At 38.8% G+C, this 14280-nt stretch overlaps 1 protein-coding gene and 4 non-coding genes across 5 annotated transcripts; all 5 read left to right on the top strand.

Moving 5' to 3' along the window:
• Positions 1-1699: 1699 nt before the first annotated feature.
• On the top strand, positions 1700-2562 carry LOC111604536. The gene is made up of 2 exons (XM_023322635.2): positions 1700-2184; positions 2389-2562. The coding sequence occupies exons 1-2, from the start codon at positions 1922-1924 to the stop codon at positions 2432-2434; spliced, it is 309 nt and encodes a 102-aa protein (XP_023178403.1). The 5' UTR covers positions 1700-1921; the 3' UTR covers positions 2435-2562.
• Positions 2563-11182: 8620 nt separating this feature from the next.
• Trnap-agg lies at positions 11183-11254 on the top strand. The gene has a single exon. It is a non-coding gene; the product is annotated as a tRNA-Pro (tRNA).
• Positions 11255-12994: 1740 nt separating this feature from the next.
• Positions 12995-13119, top strand: Trnal-caa. Its single transcript has 2 exons — positions 12995-13032; positions 13075-13119. It is a non-coding gene; the product is annotated as a tRNA-Leu (tRNA).
• Positions 13120-13319: 200 nt separating this feature from the next.
• On the top strand, positions 13320-13446 carry Trnal-caa. The gene is made up of 2 exons: positions 13320-13357; positions 13402-13446. It is a non-coding gene; the product is annotated as a tRNA-Leu (tRNA).
• Positions 13447-13755: 309 nt separating this feature from the next.
• Positions 13756-13880, top strand: Trnal-caa. Its single transcript has 2 exons — positions 13756-13793; positions 13836-13880. It is a non-coding gene; the product is annotated as a tRNA-Leu (tRNA).
• Positions 13881-14280: the final 400 nt, after the last annotated feature.

Genomic DNA, 14280 nt, shown 5'->3' with positions numbered 1-14280 from the left:
TTTTTATATTATTTTTAAAATGCATTTATCACTGTGAATAGCTTGTTAAACACAGCTGCAACCACGCTCACCTATACGATACCTATACATAAATATATGTGTATATATTTATGAGCCCAACTGTTAAATACATGGAAGCCAAGCGGGCCCAAGGCCCCTCCTCATAATTGGGCTTAAAATGTACTCGTACTTGTCCCTGGGATTATGTTTTAATATTGTACGTTATTCAATATGTGTGCATAAAAATAAATGACTCGATTGCTTTGTTTTCCTCCCATTTTAAATTGCTTGTGCAGCATTCAGTTTTATGAGCGCACAAATTGATGCCGCACTGTTGATTTATTGAAATGCTTTTTACCGCTGAGCGCTACGTGTCAAAATATGAAAATTAAAATATCAACGCACGTCGGAAAATCCAGCACTTTTTCATGAGCTCTCTTAATGCAGCGCATTTATTCAATGCCGCATTTCGAGCGGCAGCCACCAGCTTAATGCAGCCAGATTTTTGGATCTATTTATTTCTCTTTTCAGCATTTTTATACGGAAAATCGGAAATCAAATGGTTTCGTTAAAATGTATGTAAATGGCAGAAGAAGGCGTGGCCGCGCCTATAAGAGATATATATTGTCTGCTTGTCCGTGTTCGAGGTGCCGAGAAGATGAAGGTTCCACTCCTGTTGTGAGTTTGAATGTTGTGGGAAATTCCTCAATTTCAGACACAAAAGACCAGGAAAGTCAACATTTTAATTAATAACAAAAATTTCGAGGCATAAATATTGAGACACAAACCTTGACCAGTTGCAGCTTCAGTGCCATTTTCATGAACTTCAATTACAGCTTTCTGATAGATTTCGTCCACAGGTACATTGGAGTCACTGATAGCGGATAGCTCAGCATTTCTGCTAAATATGCTGCTGAGACCCACTTATCACTTGTCTCAGACACCCACTTATTGAGAGTGTCAACCGTATCCTGTGTTTTCTGAAAATCCACTGATTCCACAGTTGAGTCAAAGAGACCGCGCAATGTGCTCTAATTTTCATCCAATACTCTCACATTTATTGACGCAAAGATACGATTTGCCGTAAATAAATTCACATTCTTGGATTGACCAATATCTTTATGCTGCTCATAAAATCGTACCATCGCCTGACGGTCAGACTCGCTTTTGATTTGTAGAAATTCAGCGATCTCACTTTCAGTAGCGCCACTCGAGCTGCGCTGCATTTAAAAGTGATTTCACTAATTCCAAAGGATGAGATTTTTTTTATTGATTGCGACATCGATTTATGGACGTTGGCTGTCCTTTCTTAATTCTGTTCTCAGCTGTCCTGAACACATCTGCCTAACTCAAGTCACCTACCCAACTCATAAACATAAACTCTGAAGCACAGAATTCGCGGTCTAATTAAATTCCATGGCAGCAAAAACTCGAAGAGCGACTTTGAAGTTAAGGTCAGCCAGGTTGCTATATATATATGTATATATGTATATATCAAGGAACCACTTGGGAAGTTGAAAGTCGGTGTTGACATTGTTTGCCTGCCAGGCATTTCGTCTAATTGTATCTGTTGAAAATATGTATATAAATATTTGAAATATTTCTTTTTAATTGCACAAAGTCGAAAAGTTTGTTTTAAGCCTTTTCGGCATAATTACCGTAGAGCAGCGCCCATTGATGATGCGACTCGCGATGATGCGACTCGCTGCTGCATCAATCGAGTAGCTGTTGCGACGCTTCTGTTGCTGACAAGGATTCTAGACGTGGGGCAGGAGGTCTGCTGTGTCTGTGCTCTGTCGTTGCATATTCAACAGCCAAGCTCCGTCAGGCAAAAATATTACATAATTATACAAAGTAAGGCAAACACACACACACACACAAAGGCGAGCATCTGAAGGACTGGCTGGCGTTTTGGTGTTTGATGACCCTGTTTATGAATACGTTAGCATTAATTAACTTTGATTTAATTAAACGTACCACGGCCCAGGACCCTGCCACGGTCACTTGCCAGGCCCAAGTCCCAGTCTCAGTCAGCCAGCCTCAACTTATCAGCTCGACTTGGCTGCCACTGCTGCTACTTCTGGTTAATCTTTTAACCAGTTGCTGTGCGCGTTGCGCCTTTTGCGGTTTGGCACCAAAAGCTGGCAGCCAACGCAGCCAACTGGAAGAACAGCAGCAACACGAGTAAGTGTAAGTCAAAGAGTCCTAGCTGATTCTACCTCCTTTTCTTGGTTTTTTTTCTCTTGTCTTGGCTTTCTTCAAGTGGAAAATCCTTTTGCCTATTTACGTGGCCTTAACAAGTCAACACCAAAGGCGTTGCTGGAGCCGCATTTGGTTGTCTTTTGGCTAAGCCCTAATGTATTTTACATAAGGTTTTTGTTCTTCCAGGTTATATTTGACTAAAATAATGATACGATTACAAGAGATAACTTGAGGCTAAGAGCTGTTGATGGTATGAATGTGAGGCTTATTACAGGAAATATGTTCATGTGGGAATGTGTTTAATGTTATTTTCAATAAGGACCTATCGCACTTTCGAGTAAAGGAATTTCCCTTTGTCTCAGGCGACGCTAGAGTTCGACCCTGGAGTCTTATAATTGGAATAAGATATATTCGTATTCTAAATATATAACTAGTCTGGCAAGTTTCATATAGAATGTGTTAAAATGTATATAAAATTTGATTAAACTGAGATCTTCTTTATAACATTTACAGTTAAAAAATTTTGAAAGAAATGGGAGAACTCAACACTTTTTTAATATTTATTTTATTATAATAACACTAGAAACTCACACACTTAGCCTTAAAAATATATAAATTCTGACTAGGCAAAACATTTTTTTTAATATTTATTAAATATATTCAAAGAATACAGATTTTTTGTTAGAATCACCTGCTTTTTAAGCGTACATTATTAATACGGGCAGTTGCAAATTTGTCACAGAAATTTAAAAAAAATGCGATTAAACTTAGCTCAGAATATATTTTTAAAATATTAACAGAGAAAAGTCTCTTATGCATAGAAAATCTTGGAAAAAATATATTTAAGAACACGTTTTGTATATATTTAATTTAATTTAACACACACTTAGAAAAACTATTTAAAAATGTAGATTATGGGGCTGATTCTGATGCGTTCCCAGCAAGCATTTCATACTCCACTCTCCTTGCTCTATGCTCCATTTTTCTTTCCATTATTTAGTCACGCTCTGTCGTGAATAAATTATGGATACTAAGAGAAGCTAGTCTTAAGTAGAGAAATCTTTTGGAAATATATATAAAAATTATGATTTGACTTAGTGCTAACTAACATCAGTTACTCTCCTACATCCCTTTGCCTTTGCCACAACTTGAAATGCTTTGAATAACTAAATGCGTCTCACTTTCGTGGCCTTGCAGCCCCAGTTTTTATTCTAGTTCTGTTTACATACCGAATACACTAGATCTAATTACATATGCGCTTTGATTGTGCGGCCCACTCTCTGCCTCTCACTATATCAGTTGCTGTTTCTTTTATGTGTGTGTGTGTGTTTGTGTGTATTTTGTTGGCTGCTTTCATAAATTAATTAATTGGCCTGCGGCTGGTCAACAACGGCAACAGGCAAATAAATAAGCAAAAATATTTGCTTTAATTTATGTGGCGAGTGGCAAGTGGCAAGCAGACAGAGACCAACTGGAATCGAGTGACTGAAACTGAGACCCTTTGGCCTAGTTACACATACTCTCTACCCGCCTCGCTCTCTATATCTGGGCTCTGGCCAAACCTGCCTGCTGTCCGCCTGCGCCTGATGCCATTTACAAATTGCATTAGATTAAAGCGCGATAAAACGCGGGACGCGTTCACTTGGCATGATTTCGACTTATTTGCACTTACAAAAAGGCCAACTAACAAGGCGGGCAGGGAGCTAGCGAGCGAGCGATGGTGGCCTGGTAATATTTCCACGCCTTGCACATTTTATAAAAAGCCAGTGCTCTTCGAATGGGGCATGTAGAACATGGTTAATTAGCAATTAATGAAGCGATAATGAAGCCAAGATAAACGACAACACACTGACGTCGACGTCGACGATGATTATGACGATAATGGTGATGATGATGATGATGATGATGACGACAACGAGGCTGTTGATATGGCATCAAGGGGCCCAGTGGAGGGCTTCATGCCGCTGAAGACTTTGGCAGGCCGAGACCAAACTTGGTCTGTGTGTGTGTGTGTGTGTGGATCCAACGGCCTTGACGAGGACTCCATGCTTTGAGGATGCTGTTGCGGCTGCGGATGCGGATAAGCGGTAGCTGCCTGTTGGCTTGTTTTTATTTTTTAGGCAGCTGCTGGGCATAAGCAGCTTCGCTTTTTATTTTTGTTTTTATTTTTTACTTTTTTCGCTTTGCCAGCCGTAAAATAAAATGTGTTTTTTAAGGGTCTCACTTGTTATGTGTGTGTGTGGCTTGGGCGCGCGAAATTGTATCATTTCCTTGGAAAAAAACATTTTGTTTTCAGGTTAATTAGTTTCCCGGCACTGGGCATGAATATTTCCTGTCACTTGCAGTGGCAAAAGGCGTTGCCAATTAGATTCGCCACGAAGGTTAGAAACCCACAGATCGACACACAAGACAAATGTCCTTGGCCAACAATATTTTGTTCAACTTAAGCAATCTCTTAATTATATACAAATTCAATGAGTACGCTGAACATAGAAATATACAGACTAAAGTTGTTTATTTAAACAAAATGAAGAGAGAACTGAATGTATTTTGCCTAACTAGTTTTTGGGCTGGGAGCTTATATTATTTAAAAAAGGTATCTAGTTAATTAAATATAAGACTATTTCTTTCATCAATAAATATGCTAATTTATGGAAGTAGCTAAAAAATATTTCTAATTTATTTTGTATACAAAAACTCTTAAATTTCAATTCATTGCAAAAGTAAATTTGGTTAAGAAAACAGGTAAATAAATTTATATTTCATTTATTATTTTAGACAAAGAAAAATGTTTTTAATATTTTACTAATTTATTTAGATGTGTAAGTAAATAAAATATAGGTATCATCTCAGGCAATTACATTTTTTAACAAATAAGTACTATTTAGAAAGCACCTAAGTAAACGAATCTCTTATATATATATATATATATATATTTATATATATAATATAATATATTTATATATACATATATACACTTATATTTCACTGTTTCGATCGTTCATTAAAATATAAAAAATTATGTATTAGACCAAAATATTTTTTTATTTATTTATATTATATTACTCTTATTTATGTATTTATAATAATTGTTATATTATATTAATTATTATTAAAATTATTTCTGATATTTTGAATAATAAATCTGAGTTGATATTTTAATATATCTTTTACGATTTCTATATCTCATCAATCATAAAATTATCAACAATTCATTCACAGTTGAACATGTCATATAAAATATTTTAAATTAATTGTATCCCTGTTGTCCGTTGCTGCGTGGTTCCCCCAAATATCTTTGGCACTTATCAAAGCCGGTATACAATTTTTCAATGTAGTCATAATCGGGCCATCACATTAGCTACCAATTCTTTCGCCACAATCTAGCTGCCATACTCGAACAGCGAAGACATCGCTGGCCAAGCTGCTGGCTGCCTCGAGCTTATGACAGCAACAGCAGCAACAGCAGCAACTGCAATCCCAAAATGCGATCTAATTTTCATGTTATTTGATAGAAAACTCTTGTAGAAATCCGTTTGTTGCTCAGCGTTGCTCTGTGCGCAGTCATGCCAAGAATTTATCACACAGCAGCAAACTTTTTGAGTTGCATCAGTCGCTGCGAGTGGCAAAAAGGGGGCCTGTGGTCGGTCCATGTAACATGGATTGACTGCAGTGTCTAGCCATTGCAGCCGCCTCAGCCACCTTCACCGCCGTCACCTCTTTGTATATTATCAAAAATGGTGTATCTGTGGCTGAAGCTTCCTGAATCTCATATCGGGCATGGCAAACATGTTGCAAGTTGTTGCTGGATGCTTCACTGGCGATCGTAACAACAGCAACTGTTGCCGTTGCTGCTGTTGCTGTTGTTGCTGCTGCTGTTGCTGGCGCTGTACGAGATTAAACAATGATTGCATTTTCATTTGCATTTTAAGTCACGGTGCAAGCAAAACCAAAGCATAAGAAGTCGAGGGTCGGGATCTCACTTGGCAAGTGTTGTTGCTGCTCCCCGTCGCTAGAGATGTGCGTTGCTTGCCCAATAATAATATGAGCTCGTCCATGGTCGTGTCACGCCGCCAGCTCTAGCTGCAATTGCAGCTGCCTTTTTACAGCTTGACTTCCACTTGGGGGCCGAGAAACAGGTTTGCCAAAACTAAACACATGCCGCCAGCATCGCTTGGCTAAGATTGAAATGCAAATCAGTTAATGGTGTTCCTGTGATGCTGTTGCACTGCTGCACTATAGCAAGGGCAAACACCATTCATTGGAGCTGATGTACGTGTTTGTCTGCTTGCCTGCCTGCCTGCTGCTGTTGTTATTTCTACATACATATATATATATATAATTGACTTGGCCCTGGCCAACTTGTACGGCATCCTATCGCAATCCGTATGACCCATAACTCAAATGGCCAAATGTTTGGCTTTAATGCTGCCTTCATGCTCATAAAAATGAAAATTTGTGCGACAGCAACCAAAGCTCGGGAGCGCAGCGCTAATCTTTGTCATGTAACAGCTGCTCCTTTTTGCCGTTTTCGGCAGTCCTTTGAGTGGGCGGAACACTCATCTCGATTACGAGGTGTAAATTTACTGAAGCACATAAAGCCATTTGGCGCGAGTGTCCGCTCTCTAAGCCCTCCCCAGACCATGGCCCAGCTCAAAAGCCAATTCATATATTTACCGTTTTGCCAGTCGACTTTAGGGGCGCATTATGCACTAAGCTTTTCGGACATTCAATGCTAGGAACCATCAACGGCCCCTACTTTCATCATCATCATCATCATCATCATGTGAGTGGGGTAGAGTTTTATATATTTTGATGATATGCGGATTGTTGACTCATTTCAGCTGCTAGATAAACGCAGCAAATGCCCGTCGTGTCCTTGCAGTCCTTGATTAAAGTACTCACCACAGTTGGCTTTGATTGAGTGAGCCATTGGCTATGCTGGACTAGTAAGAAATGCACTAATGCAGCTAAATAAAGTTCAAAGGTAATAATCAGCTTTTGTAGGGGGTGACCATGTAAGAGAGGTAAAACAAGAAAGTGCAATTAAGCAAAATTAGCTGAAGATTTTATAATGTTTATTATTTTATTTGAAAGCTACATTTATGCCGTTATATGAGTAAAAGCTTATCATTCAAATGATTGCTATGGTTTTAATGGTAAGTCTCTAGCTTAAGGTTCAAATATGGTTGAGTCAGTGCAATGCATGGGGTGGTATTTTGGCAACTTTAATGTTGCTTAAGAACTATTCCAAAATGGTTTTGGTTTATTAGCATAAGTTAAGGACTTCAGTTTGCTCTGCAGAGTATAAAGAAAATATATTGAATTGCACATCATCGAGGATCAATTGGCTCATCCAGATATGGCTGACGAAACAAATCACTTAGTCACAATTTTTATACTTTTAAAATATTTTTACATACTTTACAGACTAATGCATAATTTATAATTAAATGGCCAATTTAAAATAATTTGTTAAAACTTAAATAATATCAATAACTTAAACAACTGATTTTAAATAATTAATAGAAATAGTATCAGTCTTGCTTGGTCATCGTTTTCTTAGCATAGAATAACTGCAATCCATTTCTCCTTTTTAACCAAGAATTAAACTTATATATAATATATAAAATTCAACAAATTTTTGGTCTATAATAAGGCAATTCTCTGATAAGGAAGTTTCCATTTCATATTTCCATGCCAGTTCCGCCCACGATCTTGATAAGTCCATATTGACTATAGCTAAAATTTATGGCTATTGCTGCTGAGCGAATATAATTTCACATGCTCCGACTTATTTATTGTATATACTTCACAGCACTTTCAGTTTTGCTTGCAATTCGCTGAATCTGGATTGTGGTGCACACATTTTTCATGGTGCGCCACCAAAGTCGCATCTTCCCTGCAAAAGGTAAACACGCTCGGCACGTTGCTCGGGCACAACAGCTACGTCTAGTCTTTGTTAAACAATCTATAAAATACAATCACTTTCAACAGGAAAATCAACAAACACTGGCACAGAGCAGGCCGTCTGCCCTTTAAATCATGTTCAGATCGTAGGGAGCAGCAGCAGAAGGAGAAAAAAAACGTGCCTAGATTCCAGACTCTGCTCAGAGTAATTTTATATATATATAAATATATATATATATATATATATTTCACACAAAGATCGTAATTATGGGTTCGTAAGATCTTTGCCAGCATCGCTGGCATGATCGACATCGCGAGTTGCAAAATATATGACCGAAAACCTGATGAAAGGGCAGTTAAGCAAGGCTTCAGCTAGAGCTGGAGATGGAGCTGCATATGGGAGCGCTTTGTATGGTCGTGCATTAAATTTAGCACAGTGTTTCTCTTCTGGCTGGCCACGCCCACCAAAGTGGCATGCGGCCATGGTTATGTAAACAGCAAGGAGTCGATGTAGTTGGCATAGGAGCGAGCAGCAGGCGAGCTGTTAAAGGCCACCAAACCGCTAGGGCTTTGAAGATGATGAAGACAACCGACAGCTGGCAAAGACGCAAAGCAAACGCTGCATTGTGCTGTGTGTTGGCCAGAAGGCAAAGGTTGCCACACAGCCCGCCCACCGAAGACACAAAACACAGTGTGCATTAAGTGTTAATGTTGCATAAGTTGACTGCACTTCAAACTGAGCCGCGCTGAGTGCAACATTGGCTAGCTGGGTGGCTCAGGGAGTTGCCAAGAGCTGAACTGAACTAGATTAGCCAGATGCATGATGTATATTAATAGGGTCTATACAAACACATTTTTACTCTAAAAGTATCTTTAAGTTTAGGAATTTCTTTATCTCTCAACTGGAAGGCTTATTCCTCTATAACGTGGCTTCGCCATTTAACTATTTATTTAATTATGCTGGGCATTTTTATGCTCCATCAAGCTCAGAGTCCAAATCCCCAGCGCCATTAGGCAAAGCAACAGAGCTGTCAACTACAGTGCTGCACACGTAACTGAAGCTACCCTTAAAAATGAATAAGACGGAAAATCCCTCCACACACACTCGATGCGCAATTAAAATGAGTAATAGTAGAAAATTCCCAAAAACATGAAAATTCATTGAAGAGCAAAATTACGCACTATGCGAGCTGTGGGCTAATGAATTCAAATGAGACGCCGACCTAATGCAAGCTTCGCCTAAATTCAGTGGCTACAGTTTAATTACACGAACGCTTACAAGCCGCCAAAAGACAACAAGGCTAAATGGAAATGTGAAAGGAAGCACAAAAAAAATCATAACATCTGTGACGTAACAAATGAGCCCAGCGGGGGGCGATGGCCCGCAGCTCTGTCAGCCCGAAAAAGCAACCACTTCAAATTGCCATGCAACTTTTTAGCCGAATTAAGACATAAAAAAGCAGTTGCAACCCCTAAATCCTTAATGAAGCCATCATTTATTGCGCGTACCTTCAAACCGAAACAGTTGCAAAGAAATTTTAAGTGTGTTTACCGAGCACATAAATTGAAAAACTGACCATATGAGAGTTCAGTAACTTCTAACTGGGCCAACTTTGATGTGTGCCCCCTAAGCATTTGTTCAAATATTAGCAAGAGGCCCACACAGCGCATAAAAAGTGAATCCCTTTAAACAAGAGGGTAGGCATGGGAGGGGGTATCTATGAAGCAGATTGAAAACTGCACACAGTGGGCTGAAAATACAAAATGCATTATGAAACTAGTAAGAGAATTTCAATTTAGTTCAGTTAAAAAAATAAATATTAAAACAACTTATTTTTATTTAATTTTGTGTTAAAAAGAATTTTAAAATAATAGCTTAAAATAATTTAAATTTAAAAAAATGATTTAACTTTTAAAACAAATAATAAAATATTATTTATATATTTGTTTTTAATATTTAAAAAAGTTCAAGTCATATATTTTACTTCTAGGGTTTAAAAAAATATAAAAAATATTATTTAAATTGTTTTCTTGAAAAACCACTTTTTTATTGAAAATATAATTATTGCAGATGAAAATTAATGAATAATAATTTTGTGAATTAATTAATACAATAAATATATACAATATAAATTATATAACAAATATATCTGTTTTTATTTTATTTTAATATATTTTGAATTTTTTTGTGTTATCTAAACCTGTTTTTTTTTTTCAGAAATATAAATATTTAATTATTATATTCATATGTTCATATAGTTTTGGCCACTGTACAACAGATCGCGTCGCCTGTCTGCCAAATGGCAGCAGCAGGGTAACCACAGCGAATCAAGTCAGTTTATGCGGGTCACCCTCCACTTGGCATATGATTTGTTACAATACGAAGAGCAACAGCTAGCCAAAAAAAAAAAAAAACAAAAAAAAACCAGAGGGAATAAAAAATAAATAAAAAAGAGCAATGCATTATCAAGCTGGCCGCACAATAATGTTAACGAGCAGCGCTTTCAGAGATTACAATCAGTGACAAAAGGCACTGCAGAGTCGAAAGGATGTGTGTGCTGCTGCTCCTGGCTACGGGCTGGACTCGACCCGTTCGCCACTTTGGCAAATGGACTCTCTGCTGGCGCATAATTTTTGGATTCTGTGGCACACAGATGCCGCTGCCGCTGCCGCTGCCATAGGCAAAACTCAGATTTATCGCGGTCAGCATATGGGGCGGATTTCCAATCAATATTGGCGGATGTAGCAGCTGTTGGGTCAAAAACTCCGCTTGATTAGCCATGGGAACGACTGCCCGTAAGTCTCAAATAGCTATTTAGCAGCTAATAACCACTTAAGCAATGTGACAATGTGACAAAGTGATCGTCAGAGTTCAGCAAGGTCTGTCTGATAATACCAGCCAGCGCCGAGCTCCATAAAATGCCTCAATTTGTTACTTTATTATTGTAAACGGGTTTTTCGCTGAATCAACAATTTACATACATAATTAATTCAACAAAAAACATAAGAAAGCACTTGAGCGCCAAGTGTGATGCATTGATTTAATGATTTAGTCGCTCATTGTTCAACTGGCTCGTTGGTCTAGGGGTATGATTTCCGCTTAGGGTGCGGGAGGTCCCGGGTTCAAATCCCGGACGAGCCCAAGTTTGAGTAACATTTTTTTTTATTTTTATAAATTTATATATAGTTTGAATTATCAAGACAATTATTTTGGAATAGTATTTGTCCTGATAACAAAATAAAATAATAATATTGTGATTACTTATAGCACTAAAGCAAATTTCTGTAGCTTAACAGAAATTTGATAGCTTCAACTTGAACCTCACAGTGCTGGCCTAAGATATCAAACACTTATAATTAGTTAGGCATTATATGGCCTCTTAAGTGTTAAGAACAATTAAGGGCATACAATTACCTTTACTCACATTTTCCCCTGTGGAAAACTCTTTTTTGGGGACAAAAGGCGAGGGCTTCGATTACCAGACGACGTTGACAGGTTGAGCGACAGGCAAAAGCCAGCAATGGACACTCTGCTGGAGCATTTAAAGTGCAAGCGTCTGGTCCAGCGACTGACCTGACACTGGGCAGGCGCTGTGCTCCGCCGGTCTGGCTTTGTGGCTATTTGAAAACCGACGCCCCACAACGCGCACCCGAGACACCGAGACAGACACAGACACAGACACAGACTGATCCCCTGTCTGGAGCATCCAATGAATTTATATGCATTGAAAATTAACACAACAAACTTTTTGGCTTGGCTGCTCTGGTCAGCCTGGAGAGGCGAGAGTCGCCTCGCCTCCCCTCCTCGGCTCTATCCGACCCTCGGGAGCTTACGTCTGTCATTACTGTTTAAAATGCAGAGACCAAAATCCATTTGCCCAGCCAGTGGCTGGTGCACATGTATCCCATTTGGACTGATGTATCCGATTGCATCCATAACAGCTGGAAGCACGTAAATCCCATTGTTTCATGCGTTTTGCATGAGGAGTTTCCAAGTCTCTGTGTTGTGTGCCCTGTCGATTTCAATGCCAAAGCCCCAGGCGATTCGGACGGCTGCCGGAGCTGCATTTGATAGGCCGTAATGTGCGAGAGTATTGAATACTCTTTTCTCTTCTTTTTTATAGCTGACAAATGCAGTCGGGAGGGCTCTCTTCCCGCAGCCTGTGGTTAACTCTTCTGGCAGCTTGGGCTGAAGCACGCGCCTCTCTGCCAGCAGTCGTCGCCTGCGGACTCTGCAATTGACTTGAACCCGTGGCGCATCAATTGTTGGCTGCGGTTTGTGTGATTTTTATGATGAGGCCCGAGGGCAGCAACTTCAGCATCTGCGAGAGCTCGTTTTGATTGCCCTGCCGGAAGCGGTGCTCAGGTTACATTTTAGCAACGTTTAAGCCATGCATAAAATGGCCACTGAAATTCGAGAAGTAGCAATTGCAAGTACAGTGGTAATTGGCAAAGAACAAGCAAGCACATCAACATGAATTTGGCATAAAAAAGATAATTATAAGACAGATAAAGAAAGCGATATATAACAAATTTTTATTCATATATTCATTTTTATGGGACTCACTATAGTTTAAGTTAAATTTCATTCCCTCCTTTCGTTCTCATACTTCTATAAGCCACTGTACATGTGAATTGAATATATTATCTTAAAATAGGTGTTGCTAGGCCGCAAGCTTCCAACTCTGACGCTCACACAAACACACACACCCACTCACTGATTCACACACATGCATAGCAGCGCGCAATTGTTAAATAAACTTTCCTATGTTGCGTGCTCGTTTTGTTATCTAATATTATTGCTTGTTCTATAAATAGCTTGCACGCCCGCCTCTCTGAGGCAGAAGTAACAACTCGGCTGTTAGCTCGTCGCTCGCAACATGTCAGGATGGCCGAGCGGTCTAAGGCGCCAGACTCAAGAGCTTAAACTCTTGCCTTCGAACTGAGGGTTGTGTACGAGCGTTCTGGTCCTCTCTGAGGGCGTGGGTTCGAATCCCACTTCTGACAAATTTTTTTTATTATTATTATACATTTTTTTTTTAATTTACTTTACGTTTGTTAGTTATTGGCAAAAAATACTTTATACTTTTTACTTTTTTGTTATGCAAGCTTACTAATAAATTTAATATATATAATTTATTGTTGGTTCTAAAAATGATCCTTTACGATAATCTCATATTTGTATATTTGCTACCCATCATCAACGTGTCAGGATGGCCGAGCGGTCTAAGGCGCCAGACTCAAGAGCTAAATACTCTTGCCTTTGATACAAAGGCGAATATGTGAGCGTTCTGGTCCTCTCTGAGGGCGTGGGTTCGAATCCCACTTCTGACAAACATTTTTTCCAAACAAAATATCTGATAAAGATTTCTTTTTTAAATAAAATAATTACATTATTATTATTTTTTTAAATATAGTAGTATTTATTACATTATTTTCAACAAAAAGCTAGAAAAAATGATCATAATTATAAATTATACAATTACCTTCTAGCCAAATAGTCCTTTGTGAAAAATAATATAACAAAATAAGTGTTCTATTATATTTTTAACTATATATGTATATAGAGATATACTAAAATTTAAAACTAGATATGTGTTTATCAATGTTGTGACGTTGATTTTTAGCCCAACCCAAACATATGTCAGGATGGCCGAGCGGTCTAAGGCGCCAGACTCAAGAGCTTTAATCTCTTACCTTTCATAGAAAGGTGTGTGTGAGTGTTCTGGTCCTCTCTGAGGGCGTGGGTTCGAATCCCACTTCTGACAAAGTCTTTTTGTATTTTTTAAAATCTTTTATCGACTCTTATTATATATGTCGGAGAGTAGGTAGTAGAAATGTATAGGCGCCTTGCCGGCGCGTGCTGGTAATATGTTTGAAGGTCACACTTCATATATATTGGTGCGTCTTCGAGCATTTTCGTAGAAACATAACTGCAACATTATGTGATTGGTTGCCTAAGTTTTGTAGTTTGGTAAAGTCCCGTTTTAGCGGGGCGACAGCGTTCTGTCGCTGTCGCCGAGTGTGGTTCGGTGGAAGACACGCACAAGAATTGTGCGTCTCGAGTCAGTCTTTGTTAAAACTCGAGTGCGACCGAAACTCACTGCGCTAACGCAATGGAAAGTAACACTAATCTGACATCAGAAGTGGGATCTGGCCCTTCACCTA

This window comes from Drosophila hydei, unplaced genomic scaffold (assembly GCF_003285905.1).
Source record: "Drosophila hydei strain 15085-1641.00,03,60 unplaced genomic scaffold, DhydRS2 tig00000001-arrow-pilon, whole genome shotgun sequence".
Lineage (NCBI taxonomy): Eukaryota > Metazoa > Arthropoda > Insecta > Diptera > Drosophilidae > Drosophila > Drosophila hydei.
Note: the sequence above shows the minus strand (reverse complement) of the source record. Positions and strands in the feature narration are given on the sequence as shown.

Coding starts and splice junctions, on each gene's coding strand:
- LOC111604536 (XM_023322635.2), top strand. CDS start 1,922: ATGACCCTGTTTATGAATACGTTAGCATTAATTAACTTTGATTTAATT. Junction 2,185..2,388: donor GAAGAACAGCAGCAACACGA/GTAAGTGTAAGT, acceptor TTGTTCTTCCAG/GTTATATTTGACTAAAATAA.